This window comes from Larus michahellis, chromosome 5 (genome assembly GCF_964199755.1).
Source record: "Larus michahellis chromosome 5, bLarMic1.1, whole genome shotgun sequence".
Classification (NCBI taxonomy): Eukaryota; Metazoa; Chordata; class Aves; order Charadriiformes; family Laridae; genus Larus; species Larus michahellis.
The window spans coordinates 49,805,646-49,825,469 of NC_133900.1; the positions used below are offsets into that span (position 1 = coordinate 49,805,646).

The following is a 19,824-nucleotide window of genomic DNA, read 5'->3' on the forward strand; positions in this document are numbered from 1 at the left end:
CAGAGAGATTTCTTTCTCATATGATCTCATATGATCTATGGTAGATCATAGAATCATAAAGAATTTCTTCCTAATATCTAATCTAAATTTACCCTCTTTCAGTTTAAAACCATTACACCTTGTCCTATCACTACACTCCCTGATAAAGGGTCCCTCCCCATCTTTCTTGTAGGCCCTCTTTAGTTTCTGCCATTGATTCCATCTCTGCTAAATCACTGGGCTGTATTTGTGCAGGGACACTTAAGCTGTATAGACAATACATTCTAATGCAAAACCTGACATTTAAAACTGTAATAATTGCATGTTTTTGTATAGGAACTGAAAGATCCTCACTGCAGGGATGAAATGGCTGCAGCTCGAGGTGCTCTGAAGAAGAATGCCACTATGTTGTATACTGCATCCCAAGCATTTCTCCGTCACCCTGACGTTGCAGCCACTAGGGCCAACAGAGACTATGTCTTCAAGCAAGTACAAGAAGCAATTGCTGGTATCTCCAACGCTGCCCAGGCCACCTCACCCACTGATGAGAACAAGGGGCACACTGGCATAGGAGAGCTTGCTGCTGCACTAAATGAATTTGATGTAAGTATCAGAAGTTTATTGAAAATGAAGTGCTTCTCCATGAAATCTACAGTGCTTTTAACTAAGTGGGTCTTGAACAGGACTTAAATTTCCCTTTTCATTCAGGTCCATTTTCTCAGACTGCAGAGGCAAAGTACAGAGATTGATTTGTGTTATTTTTAATGAGGAATAGTTATTTGCTGCTAATAGACTTGAATTACAAGCAGTTATTTGTGCTCATATGCAGGTGCCGTGATAAAGAAGTCCTCTTTTCCCCTAGTGCCCTTGAAAAGTCTAGTTACATAGTTTTGAATAATAAGTCTGATTAATCTGGCATTTTAGTTCTGTGACCAAGTTCTGTGATTTGTTGAATGGTAAAATATTTGTCTGGCAAGTCGGGAAGTCAAGACAATAAAATAAAGATGGTGATGGAGCTGAACATCCTGGAAACATTAACATTCAACTTGAATTGTGAATTATGTTAATCAAATATATGGAAAAGACATCCTTCAAACACAGTTGATACCCATCACTTCAACTGCAGGCAAAGCGCTGGAGCCTCTATTCCAGAAATAGCTACAGTTTTGCTTAAGTAACTTTCCTAACAACTAATTGTTTAGCTGTTAATTTCATTGCCAGTCTTATATTATGATTTTTCCCTATGTTACAGTTGAGGACTGTTCTTTAGAAAGTGAAAAAAAAAATAATTGCAGATAGTATCTGAAAATATAATTTTTTTCTCTTTCATGCTCTGACTTTAGGTAAGGGTTTGTTAAAATTATAATTAGGACATGGTGTCTTTTTCAGTTTGGTTAATAAATAACATTGCAGTACAAGCATCTGTCATACACCTGCAGGAGCTACTCAATCCTGCTGTATTTAGGGCTGAAAGTACAGAGATGATGTACAGGTGGTCCATCTCATACTGTGATGGACTGGGCTGCTCTTCTGCATCTGTGGCTTACTGTCATTGGGCATACTTTGGAGACAGCAGTAGAAAGGATAAGCATTATGAATCAAATGAAGTTCAAGTATTGAATAAGATATTGAGAAAAGGCAGAGAATGAGTATATGAATAACAGCAAAAGGGAAATGGGGACAGAGGTGGAAACACGACAGCAGAAAATGTGTGGATAGATGTAGGAAGAGACAAAGAGGATAAAACCATTCAGAACTACTGCAGGACCCAGAGGTTGACTCCAGTTTCATCACGCTTTTCAGGTAAATGAAACAGTACTGCCTGCATCGACTATACTCGTCTTTTTTTTTTTTTTTTTTTAATATCTTTATTTCTTGATCTATAGTTTTTCCTCTAAATTTTTTGTGGGTTGAGATTTAAGTAAATCTGCATGGTTTTCAGCGCCTTCTCAGCTCACAGGTCCCTTACTGGTACGACCCTGGGAGTAATATCCCTGTTTGCTCTGATTGTACTCTGGCTTTTGTGTGGGACTTTGCATGTTATGGACAGCAGAGGTTTGACAAACAGTAAAAGGAAACATGTGACAAACTGATGACGATGCTGCTCTCTGGAAAAGACTGCTGTTCAATGCAAAGAGAGTCGTTGTGCTTAGTGAAAGTACATTTAGTGAAGACTATGCGAGACACCTGATATTGTCTCCTGCCTCTTTGTGAGAATATTTGTTCATAATTTTTCTCCTCAGGTAAAGTAATTTCCATTTTACATGATGTTGCAGGCATCATAAATGCATATGTGAGACCTATAGCCATAATACTGTGTTCTGTTCACAATTTTATTTGGAAAACCAGCCTTTTTTTGAGATATTTCTCTAATTTAAAAAAAAAATTAAATGAAAATTTTATTCTCTGAACTGCTGAGGATACAAAGGTTGAAACTACTGTTTTGTCTGCTTTCTAACCGTGTTTTCTATTTTGCCTCACTGCTTAGCTGTTTAATGAGATATATTCGCACCTAATTTTGCAACAGAGCCGACATTCCCTAAACTCTAGGGAAACCTGAAATTTATAGCTGTGGTGGTGGGTTGATTGTGAATTTACCCTTATGTTTTACAAACAAGAAAGCAAGAAAAATTACCAGACTAGTGAGACTATTTCATGGGTAAAAAGATGGTGGAGAAAAAAGTTTGATTTTTATGCTGGCAATATATAACTTCAGCAAGCAAAAGAAAGTTTCTGTCTACCAGTGAAAATAATTTTACAGTATATTTATTTTACAGTATCAGTCATATTGATTGAGATCAATTTGTATTGGTATGAAGTGCATATTAAACCTTGTATTACATGATAATTCTTCTATATTAAAAATAAGTTTACCCATAATATTTTCATAATATTTTACACAGGCTTCATTATTTCAAATGTCAGAATCAGTGTTCTGTGCCTTAACACTTTAAATAACTGCAGTATAAGTCATCTCAATACTTTATCAATGTAAATATTATCACAAGTGTGTGTAAATAATTATTCTCCCGATTTTAAGCACTTCAAGTATTGTGTTTAAATATGTGTCATGTTAATTGTCATACTCTACACAACGGTGACTTGTGGTATTAAGTCACCTGTGAGTTATTAGCAGCAAAGTTTTGGAAAGAGTTATCATTTGTTGCTTCTCAGAGATAATTTGATAATTTATGTAGAAATGAAGAGAGTTCACAAATCTGTTTCTTATCAGATTTTCTACTTTAAAGTACTGTTTAAAGTTGATTGATTACAGAGTATGTGTTTAATGCTTCATTTTTTGTCCTTAAACCTAAATGTTCCTGCTTTAATTTTAAATCATTTAAATCCAGATATTCCTGGATTTATTAGTAAAGTTTTTATTAGTAAAATTTGGCATATTTCTGGGTTCTTACAGCAACTAACAACACACCTTTTACTCCTCTTATGAAACTTGCACAAATTTATGCAAGTTACATAGAGAGGGTTGTAAAGAACTTACTGTGAATTGTGAAAGTATTCTGTTTATGTGAGGAAGTGGTGGTTTTTGTCTGGCAAGTCTGCATAGCTCTCAGCCCTTCTGATTATCAAGAGACTGCTGTGTACTCCCCGTGTTGAGTGTCGTCGGACTGATTCATCTGGTACCGTCCATGCTTTCCCCATAGCCGTCATGATGTGTGCCACAGGCAGGACCTACCCTTCAAACTGGAGTGCTGTGGGGAAGTAGATAAAAAGATAGTAAAATTACAAAGTGTGAATAAATGAAGCGAGAAAGACCAGAAATTCTGTGCTAGATGAAAACTGAGGTGAAGATAGATAGCATCTACACCTTGGTGTGGGGCTGGCAACTGGAAAATGGTAAAAGTAAGTGTAGGATTTGGATATAAAAATACTTTTATATGTGGGTATAAAGTGACGGGATGAATAGATGCAGAGTGGCTATCTGCTCTAGCAAGGGCTGCAGGCAGGTAGGTGGGGGACACACTCTGCATGGTAGAATGGAGAGGGGGCAGTGGCAGGTAGAAATAGTATTTATTGGGCACTGGGGATCTCTGATGAGTAGAAGAGTGCCTCCTTTCAGAATATGGATTGAGATTGTGATTTCTTAGTTTCCAGAAATGTAGCTGTGTCAGTGGGATGTGCTGAAAAAATTTAAGAAGTTCTAACTACTGCAGAAATTCAAATTCTAGGGGTTTCAAACAGGGCACCCTAAAATACTTAACATTTTAAACAATTATAAATATTTTGCTTTAGATTTTGATATGAAAAATGCGGCAATCATTCTTGTACAGTACTGCAAGGGTAGGTGTAGCAGTATAGTAAATACAAAAATATTTACTATGGATGCAGCATAGACCCATAAAAAGGACTATTTCTGTGTTTGGAGCAAGGCTAGGGTTGTTACAAGAAATTATGAGTCAAGGGTAAAATAAATGAATAAAGCCAGTGACTTAGAAAAGAGGGAGAAGAGATATCTAAAGGAAAAAAGGATCAAAAAACCTGCTTACCATTGATGCTAAAAGCAAGTATCTCATGGCTTTTGTATTGCTCCAGAAAGAAAACAGCAGAACTGATGAGTCGTCGTAGCTGACTTTCTCCTTGAGTTTTGTGTTTGTGTGTGCGTATATAATAAATTGGCAAGTTCTATGTCTATCAATGGAATAAAATGGTATTGCATTTGTTAGAATGTATATATAGTGCTTGCTCTTTAGTACATTAATCCAGATACACCCTATACTTGGTGTTATTTTAATACTCTAGCAATTTATTGTTTCTGTGTGTGTGTACAAACCATTTGTCTTTAAAGTTCCTTGTCTTTAAAGTTGATCCATGTTACATCTTCAATTACTCTGCCTGTGTGTCACCTCTTTACTGTTCGATTTCAAAATCACATTAACTCTTGAATGAACATGAAAACAATTTGGTTTATAAAGGAAATGATCTGGTTAAGAACTGAAAGAGGTGGTTAAAATTATTTTTGGTACATGAGGTATTTATTTCTATATTTGACATAAGTCCTGAGGTACTGAAAATGTACCATTTTTTGGTATGAGAGGGATTTGAGCAGAAAAACTCCAGGCAGAGTAACTCAGTCTTTAATAAATTTTTGAACACTGCAAGTCTACCATTTGGGAGATTACTATGTTTTATGGGAAAGAAAGTGTTTGATGACAATGGTCATTGTCCTCCAGGCTTTAAAATTTAATAAATGGACTATCATAACATATTTTTCAAAGATACTAATAATCCTTTGAGAATATTTTGCAGGGCTTGTGAATGCAGTGTTCCTTAAATGGAGTGAAAGATCTAATAGGTGTGTAATGAGAAAAAAAAAAAAAAAAAACAAAACCAACCACCAAACCCAAATCATAGAAACTGAAAAGACAAAATACTTGGCTACAACAATAGAAAGGATGCTTTTTTGGTAATAAAATTAAGAGCAGTCAAAATGTGACATAAAGGTAGCGGACAGAAGATCATTAAGTGGCTACCTTTAGTATGTTGTTGCTTTTTGGACAAAAAACTGTACTAGGTGTTCAGCCTGAGAATGGATTTCTTAGAATATTTATGGATTCTCAATTTACTTTTAAATGTGTTCTTCAGAGAAGGGATTTATGATGCTGGGGATTAAAGGAAAAAATGTGAGCTTCAGAATCAGAATTGAAATGTGTTTGTTTCACTATTGAAATCATACGAAACAACTGCAAAACTATTACTGCATGTCCCACATAGCAATTTGAAGGTAGACTTGTTGAGCTCTAGTGTGTAGGGAAGCATAGTCAAATGGCTATTTCTGTATAGTAGCAGTTATATATTGAATTTAAATAGGGACACCCGTGTCAGTTTGCACTGGAGAAAGTGGCAAATTCAGATAACATTATATATGACTTTGAATGAAATACAAAAAGCTTTCCCTTGTGAAGCTGAAGTAGCTTTTAAACTGGAACATTTCACCTGTGAAGGAGCAGGGCTGCATCCCGATGCTTCAGAAGCCCCTACTCGATAGTGAGATCCTTTGGCACTTTCTGCACTCCTCAGGTCTCCCCTGAGTAGGGAAAAAATCACAGACTGGTCATCTTTAAGAAAATAATGAACAACAGCACAATGTTTATTTCACAGTATACCTAAAAACTTTACCTGTTTGCAAAAAAAATGTTAGAGGATGTTGAACTGACCTTTCAAGAGTAGAAATACAGAGTAAATTTTCAAGGTCCTGATGATGCTAAGGGCTGAACAAGCTTTTTCTTCCATGTCATTGCTGCCTTTTCCTGCCCACTACAACCCCTTTGGTGTGCTACCTTTGGGGATATTTTCCCCAGAATTTTCCATGCAAAAAGGGAGTAGTTTAGCAACAAGAAACTGAAATTGGATTTAGATTGAAGGTAAATTCAGACTAGATATAAGGAAGATTTTTTTTTACTCAGAAGGTGGTGAAACACTGGACCAGGTTGCCCAGAGAGGTGGTAGATGCCCCATCCCTGGAAACATTCAAGGTCAGGTTGAAAGGGGCTCCAAGCAACGTGATGTAGTTGAAGATGTCCCTGCTCATGGCAGGGGAAGTTGGGCTAGATGACCTTTAAAGGTCCCTTCCAACCCAAACTATTATACAATTCTATAACTCTAAATTGTTTTAATCACCTGTTCATTCTACTTTTAATCTTAGTGCCTTCATGATGCCTTCATGACATATTATGGTTAATGTTTTATCTGTGCTTGTGTATGTATGGAAATGTATATCTACTATTGTGGAAATGTCAGCTCCAGAGTACAAGGGGCAGCACTGGAAACAGCAGGATTTTGGTATCAAATGCATGGCAGAAATATGACCTCTGTAAAGGGAAGCTGCCTTCCTTACTAGCACTTTAGGAGCATGTTACCTTCATTAACCTTTAGCAGTGAGAATGGTGCTGCTGGTCTGTATTTTCTGTGTAAGAGCACCATCTAGTGGGTTTCTTGATTATTTTTTTTTTTCTTCCCCTGAAATGCTCCTGTGTAGTACATTAGTATTGTAAAAAGATTTAGCAATCAAAAATACTATTTGTAAATTTAACCATACCACATGGCCACTGAATTGTGTCGATGGTAGAGAAAGAAGTATTCCAACAAGCCAGGTGTTTTGTGTGCTTTCCTGTCAAGCACATTTAACCTGCTTGTAGTAGGACAAGAACCAGTTTATTTGTAAAAGAGTTTTTGTAGTGAACGCTCATCCAAACAAATTTGTTAGAGAGAGTAGAAACACACTTTAAAAAAACCTAATCGACATTTTTATAGGGAAATATGTTTTCTGTAGCAATACAATTATTCCATTATTCAATTTATTACAGGTTGCTTATTTCATCATTATTAATAAGTATGAATATCTGAACTGTTAAGTCAAAAATACATTAATTTTTTTTTAGGTTACATATAATAGCTCAAAAAGAATACTAAGTGAAATTTTCCAATTAGACTACACTTGGTACTATTTTGAGTATGTTTATTTAGCACATCTGAGACGCTTCTATAACTCAAGTATGTGAAAAGTGAGCACCACCAATATTTCAAGGAAACAATATCTCCATTTGCATTTAGAGAACAGAGTCACCAAAGACTACTGGGGGCTGTGGAGGTAAGGGCTGTTGCTACTTGGATGTGCACTTCTACCTGGGTGTGATATTCATCAAACTACTATGAATTTAGTCATCCTGCTGTCCCAGAAGGAAAGATACGCACTCTTTTCTCTGAATTAGTTCTCTGTTCTTTTAACACATCAGACCTGCTCATTGAGAACCTGCAGTGTTTGAATGGAGTGAGCAGGAGTGCATTTTGGGGAGGTGGAAAAGGCAGAGGAAGGGGGACCCTCCTCGTCCCTGAGGCATTGCACTGTCACACTGTTCATATTACTTCAGATTACACCTGTATGGTATGTCTGTGCGATGAAGCATAGTGACAAGTAGAAACATTTGATTTATAGCTAAACAGGAACCAAACAGCCTTGTTAGCGCTTTTGGGGACACTGACATAAGTACATAAGCCATGCCTGCGAGCACACTGCATTTGTTTTCATGGTAGTGCAGGCACTTCTGACAAAGAAATACATGGAATACTCTTATTTATAGAGTCTTGTCTCCCAGTTTGTTCTGAAAAGCTGGGTCTCTCGGTATATTATGTGCTCCTTTTTACACAAAACCAGTTTTTCATACTGCCTTATGGTTGTGACATTGTTTATCTAAGACATCTATCAATTTGAGGTTTTAATGGCATTTTTCAATGAGTTTTTGATTCCCTCTTCTGACATATTTTTCACTTTGCAGTGGCATTTGCCTTAAAAATTGTATTTTCATTGTGCTAAATCACTAAGAAGCGTGCTAGGAAATGGTTTCTGCCCTGAAGGTTTTACATGCTAAATACATGAATTAATAAAGTGTAAAAAGAGAAATAGAGGAAAGAAGGTATCATTTGTCCAGAATCACACAATAGATTAATGCAAGAGTCAATAAAGAAACTACAGAGCCCTAAATTCCACTTAAGTGTCTCTTCTGCTGTACTGTGCTGCTTACCGTGATACATAATACATCAGTTGAGTTTTCTGGAATTGCCTTAGATGTAAACTTTTGTAAAACTCTTGTTATACAGAAGTATCTTACTTGAAAGATATTTCTGTTCTATCGAGGATAATTTGTCTACCTGCAGAGTTCCAGGTAAATAGTAGTATGATTACAGCTGCTGCTTTATCAGTTGTCTTGTACTTTTCAAACTTTACTTTTTTTCCCTTATAGAATCTTATATTAGATTCAGAACTGCATTATTATACCCTCAAAGGTGCCTTTCCTTTCTTGGAGAATATGAGTCTGAAAAATCAATTCAGCTTTCCTTTCTTCCACAGCATGAATTGGTTTTTGGTTTTGTCTTTTTTTTTTTTAGTTTTGGTTTGGGTTTGTGTGTGTGTGTGTTTTTCTCAGTGCTTTTAAAGTGTACCTTTTCTTAAATAAGAAGATTGTTTCCCAGTAGAACAGAAGAAACTGGTATTGGACTTCTTTTATATGATTTGATAGTTTCTTTTAAAATTCATTTTTACTCAATTACAGGAGGAAATAACTTTTGTATAATTGGCGGTTTTGTGTGTTTTAAAGAACAGAGCACAGTAAATTGTTTAAAGGGCACAACAAAGACCATCATTACTTTTGTCATCCTTTTATACGACAGAAAACTAAAGAAGCACAAGGGAGAAAATTAAAAGGGCCAAAGCCCAACTAGAACTTAACCTGGCTTCAGACATTCAGGACGATAAAAAAAGTTCCTATAAATACATTAGTAATAAAAGGAGGACTAAGGAGAATCTCCATCCTTTACTAGATGGGGGTGGTAACATGGCGGCAAAGGATGAAGAAAAGGCTGAGGTACTTAATGCCTCCTTTGCCTCAGCATTTACTAGTAGAACCAGTTGTTCCCTGAGTACCCAGACCCCTGAGCTAGTATATAGGGGCGGGGAGCAGAATGAAGCCCCCGTAATCTGAAGGGAGATGGTGAGGGACCTGCTCCAACACCTGGACATACACAAGTCTATGGGGCTGGATGGGATCCACCCAAGGTTACTGAGGGAGCTGGCAGAAGCACTCACCGAGCCACTTCCCAGCACTTACCAGCAGTCCTGGCAAACCGGGTAGGTTTCAGTAGACTGGCAGCTAGCAAATGTCATATCTATCCACAAGAAGGACCTGAAGGAGGATACAGGGAACTACAGGCCTGTCAGTTTGATCTTGGTGCCTGGGAAGGTTATGGAACAGATCATCCTGAGTGCCATTATGCAGCATATGAAGGAAAACCAGGTGATCGTGCCCAGTCAGCATGGGTTAATGAAAGGCAGGTCCTGCTTGACAAACATAATCTCCTTGTATGGCAAGGTGACCTGCTTGGTGGATGAGGGAAAGGCTGTGGATGTTGTTTACTTGGACTTTAGTAATGCCTTTGATACAGTTTCCCACAGCATCCTCCTGAAGAAACCGACTGCTCATGGCTTGGATGGGAGTACTTTTTTCTGGGTAAAAAACTGGCTGGAAGGCCAGGCCCAGAGAGTGGTGGTGAATGAAGTTAAATCCAGTTCGTGGCTGGTCACAAGTGGTGTTCCTCAGGGCTCAGTATTGGAGTCAGTTCTCCTTAATATCTTTATTGATGACCTGGACAAGGGGAACGAGTGCACCCTCAGTAAATTTGCAGACGACACCAAATTAGGTGGGAGCGTCAACCTGCTGGAGGGTAGGAAGGCTTTGCAGAGGGATCTGGACAGGCTGGATCGATGGGCTGAGGACAATGGTATGAGGTTCAACAAGGCCAAGTGCTGAGTCCTGCACTTGGGTCACAACAACCCCATGCAGTGCCACAGGCCTGGGGAAGAGTGGCTGGAAAGGTGCCTGGCAGAAAAGGACCTGGGGGTGTTGGTCGACTGCCAGCTGAATATGAGCCAGCACATTCAGGTGGCCAAGAAGGCCAACAGCATCCTGGCCTGTATCAGGAACAGTGTGGTGAGTAGGACTAGGGAGGTGATTGCCCCCCTGTACTCGGTACTATTGAGGCCCCACCTCGAATACTGTATCCAGTTTTGGGCCTCTCACCACAAAAAAGGCATTGAGGAGCTGGAGGGGGTCCAGAGAAGGGCAGCAAAGCTGGTGAGGGGTCTAGAGCACAAGTCTTATGAGGAGTGGCTGAGGGAGCTTGGGGTTGTTTAACCTGGAGAAGAGGAGGCTGAGGGGAGGCCTTATTGCTCTCTACAACTCCCTGAAAGGAGGTCGTAGAGAGGTGGGGGTCGGTCTCTCCTCCCAAGTAACAAGTGATAGGACAACAGGAAATGGCCTCGAGCTGTGCCAGGGAAGGTTTAGATTGGACAATTCTATGATTCTAAAGAAATATTGGATTCCTTTTTGTTCTCTCAGTCAGTGTTTGAATGGGAGGTAATTGAGTGGGGAATTCTAGGAAGAATGTATGAAGGTAAGAATCTGATTTCCCCTTTGATACATGTACAGCTATACAAACAGGACAACTCTGCAGACCAGTTTGTTCGTGTGTTGAGTTGTTTTTTTCTCAAAAAAACATGATTTTTCACAATTTTCATTGTGAGATATAGCTGAGCTATAATTTAAGAATCTCTTTGTTACCAGCTCTAAGGTGGTTATAGTAGCAGTAGTGTTCCATTAATGCTATTTAGTGTTTTGAAACGATAATGCTTTCAGTGTGCTTTCTTTCAAGCTTGCCAAAATGCTGAGCAGTATCAAACTTTATGAATCTATCCATTGATTTAGGAATGAATTTGGATGTGTTTTATGTTGTTTTTTTAAGAACTGGAACTTCCTTCATTTTTTTTTTGTTTATATTTTTAATTTTTAGTTTATATTTCTAATTAAAACCATTTTTTTATATTGTTAAAAAGTATATTCTAATCCAGATAAATTTTACCAATTTCAACAATTATGTGCTCTCTGATAATACCATGTAGGGTACGTGGTTATTTTCAAGACTTTTAGTTGAAGTGTGAATAATTTGGCTGTTATTTTAAATTTCAGAAGTGGTGCCCTGTAGTTTATTAGTGTTCATGATAGTTTATTCTTGTTTGACCAAGACAGCATATAGTAATAATTAGTATGAAGAGGTCTATTTTCTAAAAGTTTTTATTCTTTATGAAAACATTACAACTACTCTATAAACTCACCTTTACATAATTTTAAAATAATTGAGAAAATAAGAGAAAATATTTTAGTGTAATATACCTAAAGAAGATGTTACCACAAGTTTAACAGTTTTCAAATAAGACTACAATTATATTTCAATTAATTTTCTTGGACTTTGTTTCAGCAACTGAATCCAAAAATTATGTTCATTTACACTAATCTGTCTACAGTTGTAAAGAGGCTTGAAACATAAGTCCTGAATTATCGTGTCAGTCCTTGATTTACGGCTCTAATGTTAGTTAACTAATTAGAAATGTAAAATGTTCCAATTCATTTACATTCATCATTCATTAACTGGCTATCAAGAAGTGACTTGAGATTTTTGAAGGAATTTATTTAGCCACATTTCCTGGCAACTATTTTTTTATTTCCAACCAAGAAGACATTATTTCCTTGTTAACATAATGTTAATATATGTGTAAGAACTTTGTACGTGTCAATAACACAGTCTGAAGCTGTATTTAGATACCGAGCTTTCTTTGAAAAGGAGTAAAACCTTTCAGAAGCAAAAAATAGTGTCTCTCTGGGAACTGAATGTCAAGAATATGTCATGTAGCAAGTTCTCATCCCTGTTCTCTTTTTCCCAAAGCTCAAAAACCTGTTGTCCTTTTAAGATATTTGAGGAAAAGTTTAGAATTTAAAATAAAAATTTATAATAATATGTATTTATAACCATCTGTCCATAGGTAACTACATCTTTATTTATTATATTTTAAACAAAGCGTAGTTGTTCTATTTCTTTCCTTAGAACCTCTAAGGTTTTCTTTCCCAGAGTGTTTCTTGTTATAAAAGTGTATTGCGAGGCCCAAAAGTTAGTTTTGGTCAGTATGGTGTGCTTTGTGTGACATTAGGGTTAAGAAAGTAGCCAGGCAAAAAAAGCATTTGATGTTCCTGGTGGACAGGAAATTCAACTTGAGTCAGCAGTGCCACCCTTTCAGCCATGCAGATCAGCCACCTACGAGGCTGCATTAGTAGAAGTGTAGGCATTAGGTCAAGGAGAGTGATTTTTACCCCTATATTTGGCATGTGTGAAACCGCATCAGACCTTCCAGGTCCGTTTTGGGGCTTCCTGGTGCAAGGAAGACTGACCGACTTAAACAGATCCAGCAGAGACCGCAAGATGATGAGGAGGCTGCAGGATGTGACAAATTGGGAGGGGCTGACAAAACTGGGAATTTTTTGGACTGCAGAGCAAGAGGCTTTGAGGAGGAATCTTGTTGGTGTCTTCAACTGCCTAGTAGGATAGTGTAGAGAAAATGGAACTAGAGTCTACTGTGAGGTTTGTGGTATTGGGATCAGAGGTAACTGGCACAAGCTGACTGAAGGAAAATTCTGTTTGGATATCGGAGAGAGAAAAACAAAACAAAACAACTACATCATGAATGTGATCAAACACTGAAAGAGGGGGCAGAGAGATTTGGAAAATCTCCCAAGAATGGAGATTTCATCTTGACTGGATGAAGCCTTGAGCAACCTGGCGTGATGTCAAAGTTGACTCTGCTTTAAGGTGTTTAAAGCAGATAACCTCGAGAATTTAATTCCAACCTAAATTATTCTGTGATTCTGAATTTTCATTAACAGAATATCCCAAACAAATATTTAACTGACTTCTCAAGCCTATAAATTCATTATAAAGTTTTGTGTGATATGGATGAAAAATTACTGAGTGCAACTCAGTGGCTTTTATTCTTCATGGGCTAAGGTCTGATGGTCATAAAGATCTCTTCTTATTTAGGAAAAAAAACCCACAAATATATTCATTTTATATGTTTTACAGTGAGGAAAGCTGGCTTATATTAATTGTACAGCCTCATAGATACACGTTTTATTTTTAAAAAGTAAATGGTGTTTGCATGTAACCTGTACAGAACTTTCTAAATTTATTCCTGGAGTATGAGATAACTGCTTGTGAAAATAGTGAGTTGGGTTTCAGGCGTCAGAGATAGTGGAGATATTTGATCTGCAGATTGTTCATCCTCAAGGCTCAAAAAGGATGGAAATATTCCAGGAATATGTTCTTGGTAGGTCATTGGGTCTCATAGAAAACTGAGTGCAGGGTCTGCAAAAACCTCTAAGAATAAAAATGTGATTCATGACTCGCTGAGATGTGTAAGATCTACTCTTTAAAATTTGCTGTGTAGGTAGAGAACCTTACACCTGTGGCTATAAGGAAAGGAGGAAAAGCAAAGCATTTCTGGAAGGACTGGTTATGTTGCTCTAATTGAAACATGAAAATTGCAATAGTGCTGTGTGGATGTTGCTTTGATAAAATCTATGGATTGAGAAAGAGGTTTGCCACAAGTAGAATGTATGTTGTTTCTTGGAAACCCTCTAGTCTTTAGTAAAGAGTGCCTCCTTTCATTGTTAATGACCATTTTTATAAAAAAAAAAACCACGTGACCATTAACATGATAATTTTCTGATAATTTAAAAAAACACAACCATATTTGAATAAGAGAACACTGAAAATAAGTAGAAACATGCAGCTAATTTATTTTTTTTAATAACTTTTTCTTACTAAGGGCATAAATTGCTAAGATAGTTCATTTGATGCAATTTCAGTCTTGCTACTGCTGAATTAAATATACTGTTGGCAGATGAATTTAAATGGTTGATTTCTAAAAATCCCAATGCTTAGGAAGAATAGTGTCGTGGTGAACTCTCTCCTTTAAGTATTACCATTTGACTGAAAAGCACAGCTACATAAATATGCATAAGCCCAACTCTTAGAGAACTGATTTCTAATTTGGAGGCTTGTAAAAATGCTCTTCTTACTGCTACGAAGCATAGACCCTAGAAGATACATGTGAGACATTATTTCTTATTCTGGGTAATGCTGCATTTATTTCTGCGAAGTCAGCAGTTCCTGGAGCTGGAACAATATGGTGTCTGGTTAAAATTCTATTTGTCCTTTTTTATTAAATAATGAATCTTAACAAATTTCCTGGCATCCTTATGTTTATTACTGTTTAACTTCTATGCATTCAGTTAAGTTTCATATTTCTCAGGGCTTGATCCTCTTTGTATAGTAATGAGTTATGTTTTTTGTGTGTGGAGCTAATTGGAAGTTTTATTGAGAAATAAGCAGATCTTTTGTAAAAGCCCTGTCCCACTGAATTAGTGAAAGCATATTCACTTGGAATCAGAATTTAGCCTAGAATAAGTTGTTTTGAGCATGTTATGATTCGTAATAGACAGATACACTTCTCAGCGTTAAAGGCAGATGTTGGTTATGTATCATGTCCCCAAATCCTGATTTACATTTTAATACACTGTGTTGTATTTTTTCAAATTAACTGTATCATTTGTCTTGCACTTGTTGATTGCTCTTGGATATTAAAGGAAATAGGATAATCATAAAGCTATCAAAATATCATGAAATTCAAAACAGTTCATTAACAAAAATCCTATGTGCTTTAAAATAGGTGTCATTATTAGAAAACAATACTTCTAAGTTTTTAATTCCTATTTCACAATTTATTTTCTTTTAAACCTCAAATAAGAAGTGCACAACTTACAGAGCATTTTTAGAAAATATGAAATTATGAAACTTCTTTGCATGACTGCAGCAAAAGGTTACTGAATTACACGGTGTTGTTAATGTGCCTGTAAGTGGAAGCAGGCGATTATTGCTTTTGTATTTGTTACGTTGAACTACAAAAGGAGAAAAGCAGGTCAGAATATGGTCTAGTGGTGACTCAGAACTCATAATATTACATAATGTTGTGCACTGATAGGGGTAAAACCTATGTGTTTTAGCCCTATATGCTGAAGTTGGTACAAAGACAAAGTTTTGGATTTTAGAAGAACAAACTTCAGCTCACTCAGAGGTCAGTTGGGAGGGATTCCATGGAAAGATTCCATGGAGGATAAAAGAGCTAGTGAGTGCCGGGAGTTTTTCAGGAATGCTGTCCTGGAAGCGTAAAAACAGCTCATCCCCTTTAAAGGCAAGGGAAGTAAGTGGAGCAAGAGACACCTTGGCTTAACTGTGAGCTTTTCTGTGATTGTGAAAAGCCAGCAGAGATTCTCCAAGGGCAAATCTTGCTTGACAACCCTGATCGCCTTCTATGACAAAGTAACCTGCTTGGTTGGTGTGGTTGACCCCTTGGTTGATCCCAGCAGAGGCTGGGATCTGCCCGGCTGGGAAACAGCTCTGTAGAAAGGGATCTGTGGGTCCTGGTGTACCACAAGCTCACTTCACTGAGTTCTCTGAGCGAGCAGTGTGCTGCTGTGGCAAAGAAAGCCAACATTGCATTAACAAGGGTATCACCAGCAGAGATAAAGGAGTCATCATCCCACTCTGCTCAGCGCTTGTCAGGCCACTCCTGGAATACTGTGTTCAGTTTTGGTCCCTGCTATACACAAGAGATGTGGCCAGGCTGGAGAGGGTCCGGAGAAGGGCCACTAAGATGATCAAAGGACTGGGAAGCCTGGCCTATGAGGAAAGGCTGAGAGAACTGGGTTTGTTCAGCCTTGAGACAAGAAGGCTTAGGGGAGACCTTATCACCATGTTCCAGTATTTAAAGGGTGGCTACAAAGAAGATGGAGACTCCCTTTTTACAAGGAGTCACATGGAAAAGTCAAGAGGTAATGGCTATGAGTTACTCCTGGTGAGATTTCTATTGGACACAAGAGGAAAAATTTTCACAATGAGAGCATCAGCGATTGGAATAATCTCCCCAGGGAAGTGGTGGATTCCCCACAATTGGACACTTTTAAGATTCAACTGAATGAGTGCTGGGCCATCTTGTCTAGAAAGGTTGGACCAGATGCTCCTTGAGGTCCCTTCCAACATGTCATTCTATGATTCTATTTGATATTTCGTACTAACTTTGATATATAAAATACACAACTGTTTAGCAGTGATCATAACTTAAGAATTAAAATGTCTTTAATGGAGAACAGTCTTTGAAAATACATATATTTTTTTTCCGGTGGAATAAAGATATTTTGCTAACCAGCAAGCTATTTGACAAATTAAAGACTTTTTAGACTCTCTTTCTGTAGTGCTCTCTTTTTAGTTAAGTAATCCAGCACTTTTTCCTGATATGAAATCAAACAAAAACAAGCTTGCAAAAGCCTTTAGAAAAAGGCTTTTAAAATATGCACTACAGAATGGGAATCAGAGATATTTAACACTTTTGTCTAAGTGCAATTATATAATAATGGTTTTCTTACAATAAAAATAATCAAATTTCAAAATGAAGGAAGCAGTTAACACAGAATGTTCCACATTCTCTTCAGTCATAGATAACTTGCACCATATTTATGAATTTCCTGAATATCCAAGAAGTTGTCAGAAGATTCAGGAAAGAATAATATTAGTTTACTTCAAGATTAAATATATACATATAACATACAGAGTTAAAGATACACATAGTGTTTTATACTATGCGTTTCCCAAATACATATTTGAACCAGTTATGTTGCTCTCAACAGTAGTCTGTTGTAATGATAGGCTGTGAATTATTTGTGTGTGTATATATATATATATTTATATATATATAGGGATTTTAGAGCTACCAGATATTTCTGTAATATTGATTTTTCAGGAATTTGATGGATAATTTGTTTATATGAAAGCCTAAAAACCTTGTGAAGCCACTGAAATGAGGCACTTAAAAATTGCTGAAGATCCATGTATGCTCCTAATTTTTCCACTTGTGTTTTGTTTTTCAGAACAAAATTATTTTAGACCCAATGACTTTCAGTGAGGCCCGCTTCAGACCATCTCTTGAAGAAAGGCTGGAGAGTATCATCAGTGGAGCAGCACTGATGGCAGACTCTTCATGCACGCGAGATGACCGCCGGGAACGAATTGTAGCCGAGTGTAATGCCGTGCGGCAGGCCCTGCAGGATCTGCTCAGCGAGTATATGAATAATGTAAGTTATATGCTCTTACTACTGGCTTCTTTTTCAGTAGATGATTAAACCTTCTGAGGCTAATGCTATGACTTTAATAATTAACAAAATAATAATGCGTCTTTATACCGGGAGTAAAGGTAATGCTATTTGAATTATTTAACTTTTTAATATATTGCAAATGTTTGACAGAGGTTTGGTACAATTAGTAGTTCACAGGAATATTTTTTTACCTGTGAAGGAACCCCATGCTCCTGATAATTTTAGCGTTAATGTTTCTTTTTATGTAATAAATAGCCAACAAGTATTCCTTTTGAGGTAACATGCTTTTTTAACGAAAACTAAGGGCAAGCAGCTTAAGTGGGGAATGGCTGTAAAATTATTGTCCTAATGAAAGTGAATACACTTCATTTCCACTATGTAATGGTGGTCACAGTGCTTGTTTAATAGGATGTTACCTATAGATACCCTTGTGGGGTTGTCTGTTTGTTGTGTAGGTTAAACCATTGAAAGTCTTCACCCACTGTTGGAGCTGTTAAATATTCAGTTGCCATGAAAGTAGTGAGTTTAGCACTAGTGCTGTTCACATAAAGCATACCTGCAGTATCCTAGATACTGACCTGTGTAGGGTTTCAGGAGGTGTTAAGTTGTTCGACGTGGTATTAATCAGTGGTGCATAACCTTTGTTCTGCATAAGTTATTCCAGAAAACTCTTTCCTCCTAACATTGCGTATTAAAACTCAGAAGTACTACCACTGGGTCCTTAAGAGGATGTGTAGAAAAGTCCTAAACAATGTAAACAACCTCTTTTAAAATGGCATTTTATTGATGAGAACTTTGTTCGTTTGAATTTATTTATATTTGATACTTTTTATTTGAATAGGAATATTTTATTTATTTATTTGAATTTATTGTTGAGAAAAGATTTTTATTTTTCTTTTCTCTTCTAAAAATATGGTGGCTGCCATTTGAAACAAGCAGTCATTCTGAGTGATGTGACTGCCATTCTGTGATGCTCTGGACATTGTGGACACTGAGTTTTAAGACTACCAAAAATTTTTACACTGAGTTTACAAACCTGCTTTATATGACCTGAAATGTTTGCAAACGTGTATGAGACTGAGCATGCTATCCTTTGCTGTTTCTTATCATTGCTACCAGACTATCAGGTGGCATGTTTTGATCCCATTTTTCTATAATCATCAAAATAACGTTGAAAAGATTGAGTATAAACCTTTAACTCAGTTATTTTCATTGGTACTGTTATAGTTAGTTGGTAGACTGATACAATGCAGTATCAATAGTGCAAAATTCAGCCCTTTAGTCATTTTATTGTACAGCTCAATATTAACTGTGACTTTTTTAAGGTATTTCATATAATAGAGTTACCCTAAGGAGTAGCTGTTTGTGTTGGTGCAGAATTTAAAAGCATATGTAATTTGCTTTTTGTTTTTTATGAAGTGGTAGTGGAAAAGTTTTTCTGAATGAAAGCAAAGTCTATGCTGTTGTGTTATGGGTTAGAAATTATAGACACAGCATTAAATAATGAGTGATGAGACTGTGGTGGAAGAGGACTTGCTGGATTCCTTCCTAGAAATTCTTGCTTTGTAGAATTATTAGTTACATGTAATCTTTAAAGGTCTTTCAAAAAACTTTGAGAACTGATGGATTGGGGGGCTTCCTATTTTATTGGGATGTGTCTTTTTAAGTAAACGTGGTTTTGGTAACAATGCAATTTGCCCTTCACCAGAAACATTCTTACTGCATTTCTGACCACATTTACAGAGGGAGGAGAGATTTGAATGACTGGAGGCATTTATGACTGCACTAAAGGTGGCTAATATAGTTTCATGGTTTTTACTTAAAAACGTAATGGTATATGAGCATCTGTTTTTATTGTTACCATGATATGTTTTTGAATTTGTCTTCCTCCTTTTTTGTTTTGGGATTTTTTCCTGTACTAATTAGTCTAGGCAGCACAATTCCTGTAGTATTTTTTTTGTTTTCTCTGCTCTGTATTGAGTATAATCAATTTAAGCTATTTTTTACAGCTATTGGGTAATTTAGAGCTACTATTGAAAGAACTGAATGTATACTTAAGTTATTGAAAAGTGAACTACTTCTAATTTTAACATACTTGTGATGGTAGAATTTGAGAATGATATTGCATTAAACTTTGTTTTCCAAGCTGATCTTAGCAGATATAGCAGATGGGATTCAGTTTACAGATTGATACACATAAATTTAGGTTTCTATACACAGGTACGAACAGATAAACTAGAGG

The 19,824-nt window shown here is 36.9% G+C and overlaps 1 protein-coding gene across 3 annotated transcripts in view; it reads left to right on the plus strand.

The window, feature by feature from the left end:
• The window catches only part of CTNNA2 (catenin alpha 2), a 516,068-nt gene that overhangs the window by 134,058 nt on the left and 362,186 nt on the right, over positions 1-19,824 (plus strand). For all 3 annotated transcript variants that reach the window (XM_074587252.1, XM_074587254.1, XM_074587251.1), the window contains 2 exons: positions 316-582; positions 17,358-17,561. In XM_074587252.1, coding sequence (XP_074443353.1) covers positions 316-582; positions 17,358-17,561 — 471 coding nt within the window. The remainder of the gene's footprint in view (positions 1-315; positions 583-17,357; positions 17,562-19,824) is intronic.